Source organism: Schistocerca cancellata, chromosome 3 (assembly GCF_023864275.1).
Source record: "Schistocerca cancellata isolate TAMUIC-IGC-003103 chromosome 3, iqSchCanc2.1, whole genome shotgun sequence".
In the NCBI taxonomy this organism is placed as follows: domain Eukaryota; kingdom Metazoa; phylum Arthropoda; class Insecta; order Orthoptera; family Acrididae; genus Schistocerca; species Schistocerca cancellata.
In genome coordinates this window covers 523717804-523742332 of record NC_064628.1, presented here as the reverse complement: position 1 = coordinate 523742332, position 24529 = coordinate 523717804, and the positions used below count along the sequence as shown (strand labels likewise).

Here is a 24529-nt window from a genome sequence, read left to right as displayed (position 1 = left end):
TCTGTGCAAACGCCACTGCTCTCGATCGTTAGGTGAAGGTTGTCTACCACTGCGTTGCCCGTGGTGAGAGAGAAGGCCTGAAATTTGGTACTCTCGGCACACTCTTGGCACCGTGAATCTCAGAATGTTGAATTCCCTAACTATTCCCGAAATGGAATGCCCCATGCCTCTAGCTCCAACTACCATTCTGTGTTCAAAGTTTGTCAATTGCCGTAGTGCGGCCATAATCACGTCGGAAATCTTTTCACATGGATCACCTGAGTATAAATGATAGCTCCGCCAATTGACTGCCCTTTTATATCCTGTATACGCGATGCTACCGCCATTTGTATAAGTGCATGTCACTATCCCATTACTTTTGTCACCTCAGTGCACGTTGTGAGGGCCCTTATTGAGAAGAGGAGAGAAAAATAAACATTGGAAAGGCAGATGCTAGTGACAGAATCTTAAGATGCGGCCACGAGAGAGGTAGTTTACAAAGTCGTTGTTTAAACGACTCTTGAACATTTCTCGTCATATTGAACGCTTACCAATCAGGGTTAACACAACATATTCTAAGAAGACCGGTGTGTTACGTTATAGTTTCGTTTAGCGAGCGCTAGAGGAACACAGAGATACTTAACAAACCCCGGCAGCGTATTCAACAACGGAGGTGTTGTGAATCACGAAGGTATTTACGCTTAAAATTGCGAAAGTGTATGTTCCAAGGATTGAGACAACATATTACTTCCTGTCTCGCATAACGAATATGACGGTAACTCATACGAAGGCTTACCGAACGCCGCTCTTCCAAGTATTCTCGAACAGAACAGCAAAGGGGGAGATATGATAGTGTTACCAGAGCTACTCTCCGACACACACCGTAAAGATGACTTGCGCAGCGAAGATGCAAATGTAGACTTTGTTTTTACGTTGAATCATGGAATCTCAATGATTTATTGACGTCACGTCAGGCATTATTTTACGCAGTAGGAGTACGCTAGGGATTTGATGAAGTCCGTATCTGCTAATCGTAACTTTTGCTCAGTCTTCGCGTATTCTCACCGTTCATGTACGCAAAACAGGATCGAGTGATGCCTACAAGCTCTTAATTAAATTTTTGCTTATAAGTTTGTAACGTACTTTCCAGAATTTTGTGAAGTTTAGATGCAAATGAAATCCGTTAAGGTCTTCAAGCCACAGAATTCCTACACGGTCGTCAGTTTTTCAGTGTTCACTTATGTGTTGTCTGTATATCAGATTTTTGCACCCCAAATTCCACACTCCTTAATAACATGAGACATTCTTTGCCGTCCATCTTTAGTTAATGGGTTTTGGGTTGAACTCTACGCAGCAGAGACAGCAAGAAAATCAATAATCTTAACCTCGTATAACAAATGCTAGAAACAACACAGGGAAGGCACAAGAAATGCAGACTAACCCTTATAACCATGGAAAGTAAGCCGCATGAAGTCACTAGCAGCCGTGATTTTCGTATAACTGTGAGCATTGACTGCGTATGACCTCACCAAATCACGGTGGACAGCCCAGTGACCAATGCTCTCTCTGCTCCATTGATTCGCTCCCCCTCCCCCTCCCCCCCCCCCCCCTCACGTTCTCCACTCTCTGAAGAACAGTGTTCTGTTGCGACAACGGAAGAGATTTCACCTGGAAATACTCCACTCTCATCGATGCGGGAATAGGATCGCACAGTTTTTACGCAGAGAAGTCACAAGCGACCACTAGATGTTAAATAGATAGCTCTCACATTTCTACACAGTTTATGGGGAAGGAAAGCAATCACCCTTTCATCGAGTGGAATTAGTAGTGTGTTTGATGCCGTACGACTCGAAAGGAGGAAAAGATAGGTTGGAATTAACGTCCGCAGGACGACGACATAAAAGCAAAACACATTTTGTCATTAGTGAAGCATGAGAAAGAAAACTGCCCGTGGCCTTTTCAATAAAACGTTCCCGATATTCGCCTTTAGCAATTTCGGAACATCACGGTAAACCTAATTTTGGGTAGTCTGATGGTGGTATGAACTCTCCTTCTCCCATAATGCAAATATCCAGTACGTTGACCAGTACGACGTCTCGCTCAGAGTGATTGGTTTTCCTTGGTGGAAACTCGTGGGCGATGAAATGTTGGTGAAATGGGTGCCATGTTCAAATGGAACATCTGCAAATTGCTGACAATGTCCTTCGCAAAGTAGTTGCGCACGGTTGATCCTGCAACTAACTACAATAATGTAAAGGCTTCCTTTCTTTTATAACAGCTTCTACTGTGCAGTATTTCCTAAACGGCAGAATTACACTGTAATGGAATCGCTGCAGAAGAAACCTACAACAATAGACTGGTACAGTAATCCGGAAATCTCTTATATTTCATGGAAATGTTGTTTGATGCAGACGAACAGACAATGACTGAAATCTGCGCGTCTCAGAATGCTTTCAGAAAGATACAGGAAATGCTTTTACCTAATTGTCGAATATTAATAACATTACTCTGTAAGTTTAGTAGAGTTAAAAGTTGTTAACAAACAGAATTTGAGTCATTTATAATATTTGGGCTCAGAATCCGAAAATGAAGCTTAAATTTACTGAGTGACTCTCATCTTTAGAAAATACCTGTTTTCTGCATTCCATAAGCAAAGATAAAACAAGTTTGAAGTATTTTAAGAGTTCATCTTGGTAGCCCACCTCTGGTACTGCGTTGCAGCAACATCCCGTTTCACCATCCAGCACCAAATACTTGACAGGGCAGCACTCCGTCTCCCTCCACACCTCTACTCTGTCAATGAAAGAGCCTTTTGAAAGCGCTCACCAAGCTCACGGCTCCTGTGCTCAATTTGGCGGGTGGAATGCCAGCTGTTATTGTAAAAACTGCATTTTTAGTGACAACTGTTGCTTTTTCCTACATGGAGCCTCATTTTACTCGTAGGGGGGACGACGATACAGAAATGTTAGTCAGTAGCATGTTTTGTGGGTTCCCTTCAAATCATAGCTAGATCAAATTACATACGACCTTTCCCATTCATTCATGCATAAGTTTAGACAAACGCGTAGTAAACATATACATGCTACGCATTTCTTGTTTTGGTCCGCAACCTTACGACAAAATACAAGAAATATACTTCCTTGAATCAGAAGTCATTACACTGCAACCATACCTCACATTATCTTCATTATTAACACATTTACGTTACAATGTTATATGTGCCTGACAATATAAATATATGTAGTAGACTGCCGTATGTGAGTACATCACAACACAATTCGCTCTACATTTCGACTTTTATCAAAACCTGGCCATTTTATTGCAACAGTTCTTAAGGACTGGAGACCTTTATCTCACAACGATGCTACTGACTGTGTGATGAAAACATGTAGTTCATGTATGATGGAACCATGCTGTGAGAATTACATCATGCACAAGCAGTGGTACCAACTGCTAATAGAGGAAACGCGACATTTAGTGGAAAAATGTTATTTCCGCTAATGGCTTCATATAGGAAGTTAAAGCAATTATGCAAATCTAAATGTCAAATCGAATTTAGCGATACCAGATTAAAATGTTTAGTTGATTTCATTTCCATTTTGTGCATGCAGTAGTGTAAGAATTTTCATAATCATTCTTGTGTATTGAATTGACATTTGGCAGTATCATACAATAATAATAATACACTTAACCAGAGTAAGAACCTTTAAATAATGTTCGGTAACAAGGAAACAACGAGGTGCCTTGAACGGCAAGCATGGTAGCACAAAATTGTACAAGATACAGAATGAAACTCCTCTGTACCCACCAGACTGCTAGAAACCCCGACAAGATCAGATGGTTAGACAGATATGATGTACAGTTAACGATATATTACGTCTCTGAATGATGATTAGCGCGTCTGTTTTCGGTCATTTACATCGACGTATTATTCTTTAAATTTTCTCTGCTGCTCTTTGTGTATCATGAGCCGTCGACAGTTTCATACGTGCCTTCACATTCTTTTGTAAATATGACTTCTTCAAACAATGTTCCATCCTTTCATGCGTTATTTACGCACGGTATACGGTCATATAGACACATTTTCGTTGTACAAACCCATACAAACTCCATCTACCTAGCGTGAACTTTCTACGGCGGCAACTGCTGGTTTCGTCATCTGTTCGGTATACAATATACAAGCTGTAAATGAACAATTTATTGATTTGCTTTTGATATTCATCTGTTGGTACAGTTGCCTATTGCACTGTCACAGGGGTCGCAAATTTTAGTTAAAAATTCCTAAATCCTACCAGTGTGGTGCAATTTATTGTGTTCAGCTTCAAATTATAGATTCCTTTGCAACTGGACAGACAAGTCAGCTCACAGGTCAGAAGAATGCATCGACATAGTACATCGAATAATACCGTGTACAATACGGAGTTGTACTGCTAAAAGTCAACTGCGTATTTGTGATTGTTTTATTTTATCAACGTTCTGCCACTGTAACTAGAAACAAAACGTTACTGCAATAAAACTGAATCTTCGGTTGACGAAAACAAAAACAAACCTAATAGGGCACCAGCAGATTTAACGTCGCTATGAGCACCTTCGATCAGCTACAAAAATTCACTTTACGTAAACAACATGTTTCAGTGCAACAGCACCAAAATCTGATTTGATTTTACTGAAAGAACAGTTGGTTTAGTGAAATAAGGCTTAGAGTGCAAGTCAGTAGCTGTTACCAGTACTTCGTGAGGAAGTAAATTACATAATATAACTTTGTCTGTGAAATTTTCGTCATCTCGAAGAAACAATTCAGCAGCTGTGGCTCTAAAGCGGCGGTTTTCTGGAAGATGGTGCTCTATCAATAATTAGTGTCATATTTGCCGTCGTTCACTGGTTAGAACAGCAACAGCTTATTTTGCAGTTGCATGGGCTTTCTGGATATCTTCAAATAGAAGAGCCATTGAGGAAGGAAATAGGTCAAGAGAAGTTGTCGGCCGAATGTGAATTACTATATGAAAAAGATTTTAATAACAGAATGTCTTTGCAGTATAATTGTGCTCCGTGCGGTCCAGATCGCGAGAATATGGTGGATAATACATGAACAGCAGTTCACTATCATGCTCCTCAAATTGATGTAGCACGATTCTGTCCTTGTGAGACTGAAAGTAATCCTGTTGGAAAATGCCATCGTTGACGGAGAGGAAATAAGGCATTAAGAGATGCAGGTGTTCCGCAATAATGTTTAGGTGGTCAACGCCTGGCTGGTGCCTTAGATTCCTACCACAGGTCCCGTGATGAGAGCGAGAGTCGTCCAAACGTCAGTCTCAACACAGCCCCCATCTGGAATCCCGAGAAGGTTTCGTTAGCTATATTGGACGCTTTAAGTGGGCAACCAGCGGCCATGTCACACGGAAGTTAAGTGGCCCTCACACGTGCAATGTTATAATCAATACATCAGTGTAATGGCTGTCTGAGAGTAAAAATTGTCTTATTATCAGTACTAAAATTTGTAAGTAGGCTGTTTAGGTTTCTATGTTGGTAACGCCACGTAGCGCTCTGTATGAAAATCACTGACTGTGCTGTGTGCAGTCTGTGGCTGGTTTGCATTGTTGGAATATTTGCTATTTTAGTGTAGGGCAGTTGGATGTGAACAGCGCGTAGCGTTGCGCAGTTGGAGGTGAGCCGCCAGCAGTGGTGGATGTGGGGAGAGAGATGGCAGAATTTTGAGAGCGGACGATCTGGACGTGTGTCCATCAGAGACAGTAAATTTGTAAGACTGGATGTCATGAACTTATATATATATATATACATATATATAATGACTTTTGAACACTATTTATCTGGTAGTATTGGCGCTCGCTATATTGCCGTAGTTCGAGTAACGAAGATTTTTGTGAGGTAAGTGATTCATGAAAGGTATAGGTTATTGTCAGTGAGGGCCTTTCTTTTGTAGGGATTACTGAAAGTCAGATAGCGTTGCGCTAAAAATATTGTGTGTCAGTTTAGTGTTGATCAGAATAAGTAAAGAAAGAAATGTTTGAGTACGTTCAGTTCTGCTCAGCTGTTTGAAAATCAAATAACGTAAGGGTTTATCAGCACAGTCTTTCATTAATTTTTCTAAGGGGATGTTTCAAAGTATTGGCGAACAGTATCAATGCCAAGCAAAATATTCTCATTAATAGCATTGTGTGCTGAGCATGTGAGGGCGAATACTATCAGTTTGACAATTGCCCATGCTGTTATTCGCATTTTTGAGTTTGGCTTCTGTATAACACAGCCGACATATTCCATTTCAAGATATTTAAACTTCTTAAAACGAACAAAGAAATGATGGCTTAATTTATTTAGCGACACGGAAACAACCTGTGCCAGTGCTGTCTATCATCAGAAGTATTTTTGGACAAATATTTAAAAACACCCTTCTTTATATTTTTTATGGATATTAACACCCTAAGTTTCAAACATTCGAATGACGTGCATGTCGCCAACAAACGCAAAGTTACTCCTTATTGGTTGTCGCAGAGGATTGCCTCTCTATCTCATTGCCGTATTTTGTTTCTATTCTTTCTGGTGTTAACATTAATAAATAATTCTTGTCCGTTGTGGACATGTTACAGAAGTCCAATTCCTGAAACTGAAGGTAATTTATAATGATTTTCCAGTTACATTCAAAGGTATTTTTTTTGTCACGGTGGCGTTTCAAAATGCCTCACCTTCAGATGTTTATATTTATTTACGCGTTCTTGAACATTGTCTCTTCACTAACGTTGTTGCAAAATTTTGCAACGGAATTTTTAACATGACTATTGTGAAACGTCGTAAGTAAATAAACAGCGCCCTGACGGGAAGATAAACATCTTAAAATGGAGTGTACTCAGAAACACTTGTTTTCAGACATAATTCGTTGGCGTGGCCTGTCGTGGAAACGGTGCCATCCATATCGCTGCTTTACCCCGTAAACGTTAACGACACGAACGCTATACATAGTTTGGACTTTATGCGGTAGGGGCGCTGCTGTGGCGTCACGCAGCCCGCGAACTTGTATGTGAATCAGGCTGGCAGGTCGTCAAAGATTACCTATACCTGCTTTAGGCAGAAGAGGAAAAGGACGTAGAAGTCAATGGACACACAATTCCTATTACGAAAGAGCTCTTTTCATATTTATACTTGACTAAAATATTTGTTCGTATTAAAAAAAAAAAATTTTTTTTCACTACAATCACACACGCTTTACAAATTTTTATAGTTCATAACGAAGTCATATTATGGGAAAACTGTAGTCGATAGAAAAAACTGAAGTTATAGGTGGACACGATACGACCTTGAGATTGAACTATTACCTAACAGAAAGTAGTAAAAAAATAACTTTTCATTGGTTTTCGTTATGAGATGTAGCATTGGGCAACTATGACGCTTTGCGGATCTTTCTATGGAAAACTTAAGTACTTTTTTCCCGAAAGTAAGATTGTGTCGGAAACTAAAACAATGTTTATGAACAATGAAACGTACCTGCAAGTGACAGATCACTATTTCCATCCTACTTGTGTCTTGCGAATACACTTTTACATTTAATTCGGCAGAACAAACGAAATACGCACAGTGAACTCGAAGTCATCTCTACCGTCCACACGCACACCATGTTACCAATATCCATTACGAAGTAGCCAGTGAAGCAGCCGTGATACGCAATGCCTGCAGTGCTCATTCACACACGAAGTAAAACATTCCGAGGCGTAGAAAGCCACACAAGAGGGAGAACTGATCGAACATTCGCAGCCGCTCACGTGATGCTTAGAAGGAGACACATCATGCAAAATCCCGTGTCGGAAACAAAGACGTACACACTTCCCTCCTCTCGACTCCCACCACACCTGCTTGGAAGGACGCGCGCCCGGCATCTGCTTGTCCCGGATGACGTGTCGGCGCCGGCTCTCGGTTACTTTCCACCGTTCCCCTTTCTTGCTCCTTCCTTTTCTTTCTCGACCACTCCAGCTTTCACGTTCCTCCAGTGACGCGTCCCGCGGGAATATTCCGCTCCTCCAGACGGGTGGCGGAGGATAGTGCGACTAATGCGGGAAACACGGCGAGCCTCTGCAGGAAAGGTGGGGGCAACGCGTCAGGTCCGGCGTCCAAGGTCGGCGACCGCAGCTGCAGGCAGACTGCCCGTCTCGCGGTGGTCCAGCGCTCTGTTGATAAACAAGAGCTGCAACCACAACACGACCATTTTCCCAGGGGCGCTGTTTCGTACCAAAATAATTGCTTCCGACAATTACAGGGTATGGACAAAAACGTGGAAACACAAAAACACAACAGATTACAGAGCCTAAAACGGTGTAAATACTCCGTTGGCATTTAAAACAGCTTCCAGTCTACATCTACATCCACGTGATTACTCTGTTATTCACAATGAAGTGCCTGGCAGGGGTTTCAGTGAACCACGTTCAAGCTGTCTCTCTACCGTTCCATTCTCCAACGGCGCGCGCGAAAAACGAGCACTTAAATTTTTCTGTGCGAGCCCTGATTTCTTTTATTTTTTCGTGATCATGTAGGTGGGCGCCAATAGAATGTTTTCGCTATCGGAGGAGAAAACCGGTGATTGAAATTTCATGAGAAGATCCCGTCGCAACGAAAAACGCCTTTGTTTTAATGATTGCCACTCCAATTCACGTATCACGTCTCTGGCACTATCTCCCCTATTTCGCGATACTACAGAACGAGCCGCCCTTCTTTGTACTTTTTCGATGTCATCCGTCAGTCCCACCTGATTCGGATCCCACACCGCACAGTAATTCTCCAGAATATGGCGGACAAGCGTGGTGTAAGCAGTCTCTTTAGTAGACCTGTTGCACCTTCTAAGCGTTCTGCCGATGAATCGCACTCTTTGGGTTGCTCTATCCAGAACATTATCTACGTGATCGTTCCAATTTAGGTTATTTGTAATTGCAATCTCTAAGTATTTAGTTGTTTTTAATGTCTTAAGATTTGTGTGACTTACCGCGTAATCGAAATCTAGCGGATTTCTTTTAGTACTCAAGTGAATTACTTCACACTTTTATTTATTCAGGGTCAACTGCCACTTTTCGCACCATACAGATATCATATCTAAATCATTTTGCAATTCATTTTAGTCATCTGATGACTTTACAAGACTGTAAAGGACAGCATCATCCGCAAACAATCTAATAGGACTACTCAGATTTCTCTTATGTCGTTAATCTAGATCAGGAACAACAGAGGTCCTCTAACACTTCCTTGGGGAACGCCGGATATTACTTCTGTTTTACTTGATGACTTTTGGTCTACTACTACGAACTGTGACCTTTCTGACAGGAAATCACAACTGAGGCGATATTCCATAGGCACGCAGTTTGGTTAGAGGACTCTTGTGAGGAACGGTGTCGAAAGCCTTCTGGAAATCTAAAAATATGGAATCAATTTGTCATCTCCTGTCGATAGCAGTCATTACTTCATGAGTATACAGAGGTAGTTGTGTTTTACAAGAACGATGTTTTCTGAAGACGTGCTATATGTCAATACACAGTTTTCTTCGAGGTAATTCATAATGTTTGAACACAGTATAAGTTCCAAAACTATACTGCGAATCGACGTTAGTTATATGGGCCTGTAATTCAGCTGATGACTCCTATTTCCCTTTTTGGGTATTGGTGTGACTTGAGCAATTTTTCAGTCTTTAGGGACGGAACATTCTGTGAGCGAGCGGTTGTATACACTCCTGAAAATTGAAATGAGAACACCGTGAATTCATTGTCCCAGGAAGGGGAAACTTTATTGACACATTCCTGGGGTCAGATACATCACATGATCACACTGACAGAACCACAGGCACATAGACACAGGCAACAGAGCATACACAATGTCGGCACTAGTACAGTGTATATCCACCTTTCGCAGCAATGCAGGCTGCTATTCTCCCATGGAGACGATCGTAGAGATGCTAGATGTAGTCCTGTGGAACGGCTTGCCATGCCATTTCCACCTGGCGCCTCAGTTGGACCAGCGTTCGTGCTGGACGTGCAGACCGCGTGAGACGACGCTTCATCCAGTCCCAAACATGCTCAATGGGGGACAGATCCGGAGATCTTGCTGGCCAGGGTAGTTGACTTACACCTTCTAGAGCACGTTGGGTGGCACGGGATACATGCGGACGTGCATTGTCCTGTTGGAACAGCAAGTTCCCTTGCCGGTCTAGGAATGGTAGAACGATGGGTTCGATGACGGTTTGGATGTACCGTGCACTATTCAGTGTCCCCTCGACGATCACCAGTGGTGTACGGCCAGTGTAGGAGATCGCTCCCCACACCATGATGCTGGGTGTTGGCCCTGTGTGCCTCGGTCGTATGCAGTCCTGATTGTGGCGCTCACCTGCACGGCGCCAAACACGCATACGACCATCATTGGCACCAAGGCAGAAGCGACTCTCATCGCTGAAGACGACACGTCTCCATTCGTCCCTCCATTCGCGCCTGTCGCGACACCACTGGAGGCGGGCTGCACGATGTTGGGGCGTGAGCGGAAGACGGCCTAACGGTGTGCGGGACCGTAGCCCAGCTTCATGGAGACGGTTGCGAATGGTCCTCGCCGATACCCCAGGAGCAACAGTGTCCCTAATTTGCTGGGAAGTGGCGGTGCGGTCCCCTACGGCACTGCGTAGGATCCTACGGTCATGGCGTGCATCCGTGCGTCGCTGCGGTCCGGTCCCAGGTCGACGGGCACGTGCACCTTCCGCCGACCACTGGCGACAACATCGATGTACTGTGGAGACCTCACGCCCCACGTGTTGAGCAATTCGGCGGTATGTCCACCCGGCCTTCCGCATGCCCACTATACGCCCTCGCTCAAAGTCCGTCAACTGCACATACGGTTCACGTCCACGCTGTCGCGGCATGCTAACAGTGTTAAAGACTGCGATGGAGCTCCGTATGCCACGGCAAACTGGCTGACACTGACGGCGGCGGTGCACAAATGCTGCGCAGCTAGCGCCATTCGACGGCCAACACCGCGGTTCCTGGTGTGTCCGCTGTGCCGTGCGTGTGATCATTGCTTGTACAGCCCTCTCGCAGTGTCCGGAGCAAGTATGGTGGGTCTGACACACCGGTGTCAATGTGTTCTTTTTTCCATTTCCAGGAGTGTATAATTGCTAAATATGGAGCTATTGCATCAGTATATTCTCAATGTAATCTGACTGGTATACAATCTGGACCGGTGGCCTTGCCTTTCCTAACAAGGGAACCTCCCCATCGCACCCCCCTCAGATTTAGTAATAAGTTGGCACAATGGATAGGCCTTGAAAAACTGAACACAGATCCAACGAGAAAACAGGAAGAAGTTGTGTGGAACTATGAAAAAAATAAGCAAAATATACAAACTGAGTAGTCCATGCGGAAGATGTGCAACATCAAGGATAGAATGAGCTCAGGAGCAGCGTGGTCCCGTGGTTAGCGTGAGCAGCTGAGAAACGAGAGGTCCTTGGTTCAAGTTTTTCCTCGAGTGAAAAGTTTACTTTCTTTATTTTCGCAAAGTTATGATCTGTCCGTTCGTTCATTGACATCTCTGTTCACTGTAATAAGGTACCGCACCGCAAAACCGTGCGATTTGTAGACGAAAGGACGTGCCTCTCCAATGGGAATCGAAAACATTTGATCGCAAGGTCATGGGTCAACCGATTCCTCAACAGGAAAACACGTCTCATATATTCTATACGACACTGGTGACGGCATGTGCGTCACATGACAGGAATATGTTGTCGACCGACCTAACTTGTACACTTGGCGAATGGGTAAAAAGATTCTTCTACCGTGCCCGATTTAGGTTTTCTTGTGGATGTGATAATCACTCCCAAAAAAGTGATCGCATCGGACGGACGGACGGACAGATAATAATTGCCTGAAAACAAAAAATTAAACTTTTCACTCGAGGGAAGACTTGAATCAAGGACCTCCCGTTCCGCAGTTGCTCACGCCAACCACGGGACCGCGGCGCTTCTTAGCTAACACTCTCCTTGATGTTGCTTATCTTGCGCATGGGCTACTCAGTTTGTATATTTTCTTTATTTTTTTTCGTAGTTCCACACAACTTCTTCCTGTTTTCTCGATTTATCTGTGTTCAGTTTTTCAAGGCCTATCCACTGTGCCAACTTATTACTAAATCTGAGGGGGGTGCAATGGGGAGGTTCCCTTGTAAGTGATTTAAGCTGATTTGCTACACCGAGGATATCTACTTCTGTGTTTCTCATCTTAGAAGATGTTCTTGATTGGAATGGACAAATACACGTCCTGTAATGCTGCCAAGGGAATCTTATACAATTCTTCCTGCAAAATAGTGGCAGGTTCAGGTAATCATGATAAAGTTGGATAGCGCTCACGCACCCTTCTCTCCAAAATTGACCACAAAGGTTCAATAATATTGAAATATGATGGCTGGGAGGCCAGGGAAGCTGCGATAATTCATCCTCTTGCCCACAAACCCAGTCCTGGAGGATGCGAGCTAGGTGAACAGGGGATCTGCCGCCTCGGAACCCGGCATCACCGTTGGGAAACAAACATTGTACGTGGGATGAACCTGATCACCCAAAAATATTCACAGAAATGCGACATTGCAGAGTAACCATTGGATCCGTGGGATACCACGATATGGCTTCCCAAAATCAACATCAAACGCCCACCATTTTCCGCTCTTTGGGATGTAAACTCGGCCAGACTCGTCCGACCAAATGACATTCTTCCATCGTTCCACAGTCCAGGTTTTCCTGTTACGGGCATTTTCATTACTGATGAGTGATTTTCGAATTTCAGCTTGCACTTCAGTTCCCTGCTTATGGGGCTCCCTATGTGTTGTTTTGGTGCTGACAGGATTCGCGAATATGACATTCCGTTTTACAGTCACTTTCGCAGCAGTCGTTCTCTTTATTTTTCGTCACAGTTCAATGACCGGCCGTCACAATCACTCCACACATACTTTCGTCAGCGTTGTGACTTCTACATCTACATCTACATTTATACTCCGCAAGCCACCCAACGGTGTGTGGCGGAGGGCACTTTACGTACCACTCTCATCACCTCCCTTTCCTGTTCCAGTCGCGTATGGTTCGCGGGATGAACGAGTGCCGGAAAGCCTCCGTGCGCGCTCTAATCTCTCTAATTTTACATTCGTGATCTCCTCGGGAGGTATAAGTAGGGGGAAGCAATATATTCGATACCTCATCCAGAAACGCACCCTCTCGAAACCCTTGACAGCAAGCTACACCGCGATGCAGAGCGCCTCTCTTGCAGACTCTGCCACTTGAGTTTGCTAAACATCTCCGTAACGCTATCACGCTTACCAAATAACCCTGTGACGAAACGCGCCGCTCTTCTTTGGATCTTCTCTATCTCCTCCGTCAACCCGACCTAGTATGGATCCCACACTTATGAGCAATACTCAAGTATAGGTCGAACGAGTGTTTTATAAGCCACCTCCTTTGTTGATGGACAACATTTTCTAAGGGCTCTCCCAATGAATCTCAGCTTGGCGCCCGCCTTACCAACAATTAATTTTATATGATCATTCCACTTCAAATCGTTCCGTACGCATACTTCCAGATATATTACAGAAGTAAATGCTACTAGTGTTTGTTCCGCTATCATATAATCATACAATAAAGGATCCTTCTTTCTATGTATTCGCAATACTTTACATTTGTCTATGTTACGGGTCAGTTGCCACTCCCTGCACCAAATGCCTATCCGTTGCAGATTTTCCTGCATTTCGCTGCAATTTTCTACTGCTGCAACTTCTCTGTATACGACAGCATCATCCGCGAAAAGCCGCATGGAACTTCCGACACTATCTACTAGGTCATTTATATATATTGTGAAAAGCAATGATCCAGTAACACTCCCCTGTGGCTCGCCAGAGGTTACTTTAACGTCTGTAGACGTCTCTCCATTGAGAACAACATGCTGTGTTCTGTTTGCTAAAAACTCTTCAATCCAGCCACACAGCTGGTCTGATATTCCGTAGGCTCTTACTTTGTTTATCAGGCGACAGTGCGGAGCTGTATCGAACGTCTTCCGGAAGTCAAGGAAAATAGCATCTACCTGGGAGCCTTTATCTAATATTTTCTGGGTCTCATGAACAAATAAAGCGAGTGGGGTCTCACACGACTTACCGGATGACGTTTTTCCGCTTTCTCTGCATGCGCGAAATATTTTAGATATTGTGCTTCTTGCAACACCAAACACTTCAGCTACCTCGGTTACGGGAGCACTCACCATACGAACACCAACAATTTGCCCAAGTTCGAATTCACTTAACTCGGACATAATGCACTCATTGCTATACAGTACACTGCTCTGACCATGAGTGACATGTTGAAGACATTGCGCAGGTGCTATTCGAGGTCAGCTACAACAGTGCACTGCAGGCTTGGCTGCATTTATATTCAAACACCCATTTCTCGCGGCGTTTCCACATTTTCGTTCAATCTCTGTGTTTTCATATCTGACGGTTGAAATGTCCACAGTTCTAAATACTTTGCCAGTTGGTCAGACATCAAAACACAGCTAGCGACTGGATAATCAATTCAGAGTAATTCTAGTCTTTACAGACATTTGTTGCAAGGACCAAAAGTTGGCAACGTCGCACAGTCTTCAGATCAGGAACGTAACGCGCTCACTTCTCCCCTTGTCGGTTAAGTACCGGTTATTAAAATTTCTTCCACCACTAGGATTTTAACCGGTAAACCGTTTTACCTCCGAGTCAAACACTACCGCAAAAGCGTGCATTATTGACTTTGGCTTTGGAGGTCGGTATACTGTATAGTGAGACAGCAGCAGCAACGTAATTTCCCCCAACACAGCCTCTGTGAGTTCTAAATTACTCTGTTGTTGTTGCGGTCTTCAGTCTGATGCTGATCTGATGCAGGTCTTCCTGCTAAACTATGCTGTGCAGTAGTCTTCGTCTCCGATTATTTACTGCAACCAACACCTTTTGAAACCTGCTTACTGTGTTTAGCTTTTTGTCTTCCTCTACAATCTTTGCCCCTCACACTTCCCTCCAACACTAATTTGTTAGTCAAGTTATCCACAAATATAGTTTTTCTCAAATTCCATTCACAAGGGGAGGCCGCCAATTGTGAAATTCAGATTCGATTCATACTGCGCATAATAAAAGCTCATGGCCAGAGGTGTAATGTGGCAAAGCACCAAGATGCACTTCTCAGGCGTTGTCGAGAAAACCGACAGTTAAAAAGAAACCGTTGCGGTGAAATACTCTCTACGATTAATATTTTTCTACAGCGTCGTGGCGCAGTGGTAAGCGCTCGGGTTTGTAATCAGAAAGTGGCCGGATCGAATCTCGCGCCGTGCAACCTTTTTTTTTTTTTAGTATTTGTTTTTTGTAATTCAAATGTGTATACACACACACACATACACACACACACACACACACACATATATATATATATATATATATATATATATATATATATATATAAAATTCCCGGCAATCAGTTGCAACAATTACGCAAATAATAAGTTGTTGAAAGTCGTTTGTCGTGGAAAAACTGGCGACTTTGAACATCATTATGTTTCCCGCAAACAAAGTTGTATTTCACAAATGTTATTAATTGTCTTCATAATGTTTACCACGTATAGTTAACGGAAGACGTAGAAACGATATTCCGAAACGAATACGTATAGCGTAAGTCAAACGTTCGAATTAGAATAGAGACCCCACGAACACAAATTTAATGAGGCAGGTATCAAATATAAACTCCGTTACTCGCACGCTACACTAGATGGACAGATGTTGAATGGGCCGAAACGAGCCGCCGCATAACAGCGTAGTTGCCTGCTAACTTCGAAAGAAGGTAGATGCGGTCCGTAGCGCAACTTATAACATCGTCGAAAATCAGTGCGGACGTGAGAGCTTTGGTACACCCTGTTAAACAAACGAAAAAATGGAGGCGGTACAATTGGAGAGCGATTCGCCTTCACCAACATGCACAAGCAATTCATTAATAGTTTATATATATATATATATATATATATATATATATATATATATATACATATATTATTTGAATTACAAAAAACTAATAATAAAAAAAAGTTGCATGCCATGCGATTCGATCCGGCGACCTTCGGATTACGAACCCGAGCGCTTACCGCTGCGCCACGACGCTGTAGAAAATTATTAATTGTAGAGAGTATTTCACCACAACGGTTTCTTTTAACTGTCGATTTTCTCGACAACGGCTGAGAAGTGCATCTTGGTGCTTTACCACATTACACCTCTGGCCACGAGCTTTTATTATGCGCAGTATGAATCGAATCTGAGTCTCACAATTGGCGGCCTCCCCTTGTCAGTATCTCGTCATTAGTTACGCGCTCTACCCATCTAATATTAAACATTCTTCTGTAGCTCCACATTTCAAAACGGTCTATTCCTCACTTGTCTAAAATGCTATTGTCCACGTTTCTCTTCCGCATATAGCTATACGGACATTAAATCCAGGGCTTTTGTCAGGTGTCTCTCAATGGAGTCAAAAGCATTTTCTTGGGTCCTAGTTGCAGATAATCGATTTAAGCAAAACGGCCAATGCATCTGGAACAGATTTGTTATTTGAATCTACGATGAAGAGAATGGTTACCAGCACACTGCCCTGTGAAGGCAATATTTTTCGTTCGCCGTCGTCAGTGCTGGCCTTGAAAGTCAAAAACATTATACATGTTGGTTTGACGAAGGGTTCTTTTGTCCTTGTTACTATGAAGACATTTGCGTAATGGCAGTTTCTGCAATGTGTCTGCGTTATTAATTTTGTCAGAAGCCACTGTTAGGATCGCAAACGCAACCTCCGTCATGTTCTATTTTCGCAGCCGTCGTTGCGTGAGTGTTTGGAAGTATCAATTTATCCCAATAAAAGGCAGGCTGTGGAAGTTGAAGGCTGCTAAATTTCGCATAGTTTTCAAGAACTGCACTCTTATGCGTACTTTAAAGATAACTGAAATTTCTGTTATTATAGGTTATCTGTCTTGATCTGACTGCAATGTAATAAAAAGGTTACACCAGACGCGTTTCGCTTTTATTTACAAAGAATCTTCCCTGGTATTCTGTAAATTGGATGCATATGTTTGTACCTAAAAGAAGCGAAAAATAAATGTACAAACGTGTGTATCCAATTTACAGAGCACCACGTAAGATGCTTTGTAAATGAAAGCGAAACGCGTCTGGTGTAATTCTTTTTAATTACATTACAGTCAGCTCAAGGCAGATAACCTATAATAACAGATGCTAACAGCTGCTGCGGAAGATGGCCACACAAACAAACGTATTATAACTGGAAGTCAATACTTCTTGTGTATTGTGTATTCGGTTCTTCTACACTCTCACGATTTCCAACATAACTTAATGTAAATTTTATGCAAAATTCATTATAATTCGCATAAAATATCACTTTCCAACAGAAATTAAAGTTTTGCTACATACACCCATCAGAAAAAGTTTTGCATCACAGATACAGTCCCTTTGATTGTTCAGAGATGTCACTAAACCCGCCCAAAGCTGTAAACAACCATGCTTGAGCTGCGACTATTAGACGGAGAGGATCCGACAGCCGATCAGTTCCAGTCATTCCACCAGGAAGGAAGTACACGGTTCGTGTTCTCTGTATGCTGCTGTGAATGCTGTGGGCGTCACAGTTTTCTCATGAACGTAAGGGAGTTCCAGAGAGCTTCGTAAAGAATATAGTACAGCGTGTTATACTAGGGGCGTGCGTTTAATGACTAATTAAACACATTTTTTTCTGAAAGGAAGTTGGTTCTATTCACGATTCCGATACACCATACTATTCCCGACTCTTCTGGATACATTGATCAATGCGACAGCCTTACGCCACCTCGCTGGGAGGGCCTGTATGCCCGCATGGCACCACTCTACTGGTCGACGTCAGAGCCAACGTCTTGCTGCATCAACAACCTCCCCCACCATCCACGTACTGCTTCCTACGGAATGCATTCTTCATTGGCCCAACAGATGAAATTCGGAAGCTACGAGATACAGGTTGTGGGGTTGACGAGGAAGAACAGTCCAATGAAGCTTTCTAAGCTCCTCTCGTGTGCGCAGGATTGTGTGAGGCCTTGCGTTGTCATGGAGAAGGGAAAGTTCGTTTGAATTTTTATAGCGACGAACACGGTGTAGTCAGTTCTTCAGTTTCCTGAGGGTCGCGCAGTACACCTCAGTGTTGATCGGTGCACCTTGAGGGAGGACATCAAACAGAACACCTCCTTCAGAGTCACAGAAGACCGCTACCATGACTTCAGCAGCTTTTGAACTTTTTCTTCGGAGGAGAAGTGGTGTGGCGTCACTCCGTGGATTCCCGTTTTGTTACCGATTCGAAACGATGAACCAATGTACCATTGTCTGTGACGATGTTGGACAAAAAATTGTCACACTCAGCCACGTAACACGCAAGCAATTCCGCACAGATTGTCCTTCGTCGTTATTCATGGTCTTCTGTCAGGCAACGAGGACCCCAGCGTGCACACATCTTTGAGTACCACAACTGGTTGGCGAGTTTGTCAACACAGACGTACAGTTGCATGGCGAGGTGTTTGACTGTGATCCGTCAGTCATCTCGAATGAGAGTGTCCGCACGTTCTAATATCGCAGGAATCACTGTTGTGTGCTGCCGGCGGCCACGCGGGAGATAGGACGGCTCGCGCAGTGACTCACCTGCCTTTTTTCACTGCCAGGTCTCCGTAAACATTCTGTAAGCGGCTGTAGATATCTACAGTGCTCTGGTTTTCCGTCAAAAGAAACTCATTGACGCCTCTCTGCTTGGAACGCACCTCCGTTACAGACATTTTGAAGGCCGCCATCTCCTGGAACTCCATAAACCATAGAGCTGAAGCAGGAATACTCCACGATCTCCCACACCAAATTCCGCATTTTTTCTACCGAAAATGGCCGCCAAAATGTGCGTTTCATTACTTACTGAACACCCGCCGTAGCCGCGGTGGTCTAGCGGTTCAGGCGCTCAGTCCGGAACCGCGCGACTACTACGGTCGCAGGTTCGAATCCTGTCTCGGGCATGGATGTGTGTAATGTCCTTAGGTTAGTTAGGTTTAAGTAGTTCTAAGTTCTAGGGTACTGGTGACCACAGCAGTTAAGTCCCATAGTGCTCAGAGCCATTTGAACCATTTTGAACCACCCGCCGTAGACGGTAATCTTATCAGCCTCAAGAGTTTTCTGCGTATTAAGAAGGACAGCCACTTGGGGAAAGAATCGCGTTTGGTAAAAGCAATGTGTTTGCATGTAATTCACACGCCCATAATAGCTACTTTTTGTCTTCTGTTTTTGGAAATTTATAAATCTTTCCCTCTCGAGAGTTGTTTTTCTCTTGTGCCTAGCACCTAGCGTTGTCTAGCGTTCATTTTCTTGTAGACCACACTGCACACTGACGTACTACATGGCTTTTATGGTAATGTAGTAAACAATGCGCTAGCCGGATCAGTACATGACATAGATGAAGGACGCGCACATTAAAATCCACAAGCTGTTTCTTACAAACTGATGTCGCAAATAGGACCCCTTTGCAACTCCCCAGCGGTAACGATCATTGTAAAGCAGTAAAGATCATCAACGAGACGTGTTTCAAGCCCCAATACTCCTACTGAAGCATCACATAGGACACCATGAGTTCACAGCATGCGACCACTTATCACAGTTCCTCTGACCGATGCAGTCATTTCACACTTCCTGTTAGGCAGCACTCAGCAGTCACTTAAAATAGCGTATGTTTTTAAGAAAATCTTGTAATGTTTCCAGTGGCATCAGGTGGTTCAAGCCCCATTAGCTGTGGACCGAGTACTCCCTGGTAATTGTTATTGGTAACCAACGACTCGCTATCTGCTACTTTAATTTCTACAGATGTGTGTCATATGTGGTTGAACACTGTTCTGTTGAAAAATGACTCCACGATATTGTAGCTCGAAAGATAACACGTGAGGGTGCATACTGTCCGTGACATACCGTTATGGTTCAGAGTTCCCTCAGTCACCAAGAGTCGTAACCTGACCTCCTACACCATGAGTTTAGCAGTAATACCAATCTGCTTGTACAGAACGTTGGAAGAATGGTACCTCTTCCCAGGTTGCCGCCATACTCGCTGACGTCGCTCACGCGGAGTAGTTGAAAACTGCGATTCATCGTTGAAGTCAGGGCGATGTCATTCACGAGCAGTCCATACTTCCCAATCACGATATCACTCCAAAAGCAGCCGTTTGTGTTTTCGCGTTAACACCGGCCTACGTTCAAATGGTTCAAATGGCTCTGAGCACTATGGAACTTAACATCTGTGGTCATCAGTCCCCTAGAACTTAGAACTACTTAAACCTAACTAACCTAAGAACATCACACACATCCATGCCCGAGGCAGGATTCGAACCTGCGACCGGCCTACGCATGGGACGTTAATCCCCTAGTACGGCTGCTGCTAGTCTCTGACCATTACTTCTCTTCTGACGAATTCGCTGACGTGAAGGGGTTATGATGTGCTTGGTGTACAGTACGGATATCATCCCTTACGGTGGTAAGACGACTGAAACCTTGAAGACGAGTATGCCTGCCATCACTTTCTCATGAAGTCCAATACCGAGCCACTATCAAATTCATATGTCCTACAGATCTTGATATTGCACATATAAACCAAACGGCAAAATGGAGACTAGTAATGAGGCCCCTTTCAAACTCTGTCAGGAGCTGATAACGCTGTCTCAAACGAATACGCGGCATCTCCGTGTCCTTCACACTCCTCATCACGCCCTTGAGACCGTTTTCTCTTCTTATTATTCTCCAAGACACAAGATTGCTCACCTGAAAAGGTGTCCACCTAGACTTCTCGGTGTGGGTTTGGAACTCTACTTTGCAGGAGATGACATGCTTGTGAGATTCGTCCAGTGGGAGAAGGGATAGCACTAGGGTCTTCAACGTGTTGGTTTCTCACTGTCTCCACCTTATGCTTAGGCTTAGTGAGGCATAGCAAGCGAACAAGTCCCGTTTTTCGGGATAAAATTCAACGTACAGAGTTTTGAATTACGATTAGTAGTACTGTTTAGTATTACGTGCCCATTATTGTGCAGCACTGTAAATGACAGATCATCGGTACAAAATTTGCTGTACCTGCGAAAGTTTGAAGAATATATATTTATTGTGCTTTGTTAAACCGCTTTTTACGTATTGCAAATTGGCACAAGTTTTTTTCTCCCTTACTGTTGTGCTTCACTGTACGTCACTGTATTATCGACAACATTGCCAACATAGCTCGACTGAAACTCGTCTGTTGATAAGTCCTCACACTGAACCACATACGACGCTAAGCGAAACAATCGAACAACCAGAATTCGTTTGGAACTATAGCAGTACTAATCAAGCTCACTAAAATCTCTGTTTTCGGTCCTGCTTCATGTTCTTGAAGCTTAGAAGAAATTCGGAAAGGGAACTGAAGTTCAGGGAGAAGATCTAGTAGTTTGTCGACGGCATTATAATTCTGTCACAGACGGCAAAAGACTTCTAAGGCAGTTGAACGGAATTTATACTGTCTTGAAAAGAAAGGTGAACATAAAAAAACTAAAACAAGGGTAATGGAAAGTAGTCGCTTTAAATCATACGATGCTGAAGAAACTACTTTAAGAAATTGTCGGTTTGGTAGTGAATGAAATGAAGAGTATGAAAATTGTAGAGAGAGATCAGGCACGAATACAAGACTGAAGTCCTCAATAACAGCTTTTATAATATTTTTGCCTGCCATGTTTCAACGTGTTTCCGTAATCTTTTCGCGGGTATTTTAATGTTTAAGCTAACCAAAAATACATCGAAAAAATATGAATGCATATCACTGAGCAGTTTATATGCAGGAAAAATAGTATATCGAAAAAATATGAATGCATGTCGCTGAGCAGTGCCCCACATATCAACAGTGCTACGGGCCCCATGCTACCTTAAACCGGCTCTAAATGGAGATAATTCCCATTGCTCTTCACAATAACTGCAAGAAAATCACAGCCATTTACGTCTCTGTCCTTTTATATTCACTGGTGCTCTCCTCTCAGATGGAGTAGTGCAGAAGGATGCGTGAGCAAGAAGCTCTAAGGATATATATCTAGGAACTCCATCGCTGTTCTCCGTGGCCCACACTTTGCTTGGTCAGCTTGCAGATGTGCAATAGTGGCTTGCAGGAGAATAGCGAAAAACAGACCAAATTATTTCGCTGTGTATACTTCTATTAAATTGCTCTCAGGATCAAACACACTGCAGCGAGCAGTGCATTGAAAAGAACTTTTCTCTGGCAGATGAAAACTGTGATAGGGACGTAGACTTTTATCTAGATCTATTTATGCCACAGTCAGTAGTCCATCAACGAGTCGTCCACGGGTCGTCCTGCTGCCGAACTTTGAGCTTGTCGGCCAACACGGCTCTCCAACTCCAGACAGAGTCTGTCTGGTTATGAAACGTGGGGGACAGTTGGAGAAAAGGACATGCCTGTAGTCTTGCCAGTTGGATTCAGGGGAAGCAAGCACTCTGCAGAGGAGCGGCTGCTATAATGAGCACTATTGCTCCGATTATGTGTACGGGATCGGGGTCTGAGTGCGGATAGTTGTGTTCAAAGAGCGGCCTATGATCGGCTCTGCCGTCCGAGTACACTTTGCAGAACGACTCAAACCATCAGTCTGAAAATAGGAATCAGCCAGGGAAGGCAACCATTCTATGAAAATACTTCGCTTCTCCTCCTCCCTAACAGAGATAGTCTGCAGCTTCGCTGAGTAGCGTCTGAGCGCGTTGAAGAACTGGAAGGGATGTAAAGCGAATGACTACGACCGCACCAATTCCAGAGTAGTACAACCATAATCCTAGCCCAATTACGGTCTGCCCTTGATGCATATCAGTGGGCGGTTTATCAGAAAGGACCAGCAGCAGTATAAGACTGTTCGCTAACGAAGCAGTTGTGTACATGAAAGTACAGGATTTGGACACAGATTTGGAAACACCAAAAACTGCATGCTCGAACATAAATATAGATGCTAACCTTACCTGCAGGCTGCACCGTTGTAATTGACAAGGAGCGGCATCTGTGCGATGTGCTCAGTATGTTGCAAGTGTCAGTCATGGTCAGAACAGTGTTCTGCATTATTGTGAGTGCGTCCATAAGCAAGGTAGCTGTAGTGCTATTTTTTTCAAGAGGCACCATATCGAAGATTTGTTCCGGTAATTCACATCGCGGGTGAAAGTGTGTGCTGAGTGATCGTAACAGACCGTAATTCAAGAGGACTGTCTTAAAAAGTAAGCGATTGACAGTTTCAAAAGTCACTGCAAAATTGAATGTCGCACTCGCGAACCCTATCAGCACCAAGTGTGAGGTAACAGGCGAGTTGTGGCGCCCTGAAAGTATTGTAAGTTCAGAGTTGGTGTGGCCGCGCTGGGGCCTCTCGGCGGACCGCGGCCAAGTGGTGCCGAACGTTAGCTGGGGTCCGGCGGCCGCGTGGCTGGGAACTCAATGGCGTCGCTGTGTCGATGAAAGAGACTTGTATGCCGAGAGTGCCAAAGATGGCGGACTTTGTGAAACCATAATGTCAGACATTTCACAGTTTGTATAGAAATTAATAGTAGCCAGATGAATCATGATACCTCAAAAAGAAACACGTACATTGCACGACGATTCTGATGGTGTAATCAGATTTTCAATATCTTTATTAGTTTAGAATTTAGTATCTGACGGTAAATTATGCAAGTAACACCCAGCAACGAATTTCCAAAATCTAAATGGTTAATCCGATTTCGTCGATCGACGTGTCTTTAGAAAGCTATTAGTGTAAACCTAAATTGGTATAAATTACAGGCATGTAACTTGAATAGTAATTGAGTTATTGGAGGTCAAAGTGTTCGATTACTATCGATCGCGTCAGGTCATAAGTACTCCACAGTTACACGAAAAACCGGTAGCAGCATGCTTATTAATATATTTATTCATCTATGTCTTTGTTTGTACCCGATATATGCTATTCATGAAGAAATTGGTCAATTATTTACTGTGTTTTAGAAAGCACAGAGACATAAGGCTACTGGCTTACTGCTGTTCTGTTCCTTTGATATATGTTTATTTAATTTATGTATGTATTTAATAATGTGTTTTAGGGCGTGTTTATGGTCCAGCCGTAGGAATATTTATTTAATTTCAGGTTATTTAGGAGCGCAACAGGTCGGTATAGCCCTTGTGAAACGGTAATAAGTAATGCTCGTTAAAGTCAAATGGAATCCTTAGAAGAATGACAAGGTAATTGTCGCGAAATCCTGTTGGGTAAGTTTAGTCAACCAGTACTTGAAGAAAACTATTCAACCATGATATAACTTGTGAAGGGGTCATGAGAGTAGCACATGAGATACTAGTGCGCGTACCATTAAATATCGCAGTCATTTTTCCCTCACTCAGTACAAGAATGGAATGGAACTGCGGATCGCTAATATTGGACAGAAGTACCCTCCATCCTGCACTGTACGTTGGCGTCTG

General features: G+C 43.5%; 2 protein-coding genes across 7 annotated transcripts in view; one reads left to right on the top strand and one right to left on the bottom strand.

Annotated features, from left to right (window-relative positions):
- Window positions 1-8006, bottom strand: part of LOC126175345 (uncharacterized) — a 74453-nt gene extending 66447 nt beyond the window's left edge. Inside the window, exon 1 of the mRNA XM_049922075.1 lies at window positions 7837-8006. Within this exon, the coding sequence (XP_049778032.1) occupies window positions 7837-7865 (29 nt within the window). The 5' untranslated portion in view covers window positions 7866-8006. The remainder of the gene's footprint in view (window positions 1-7836) is intronic.
- The window catches only part of LOC126175344 (BTB/POZ domain-containing protein 1-like), a 633855-nt gene that overhangs the window by 555229 nt on the left and 54097 nt on the right, over window positions 1-24529 (top strand). The gene's annotated exons all lie outside the window — the stretch shown is intronic.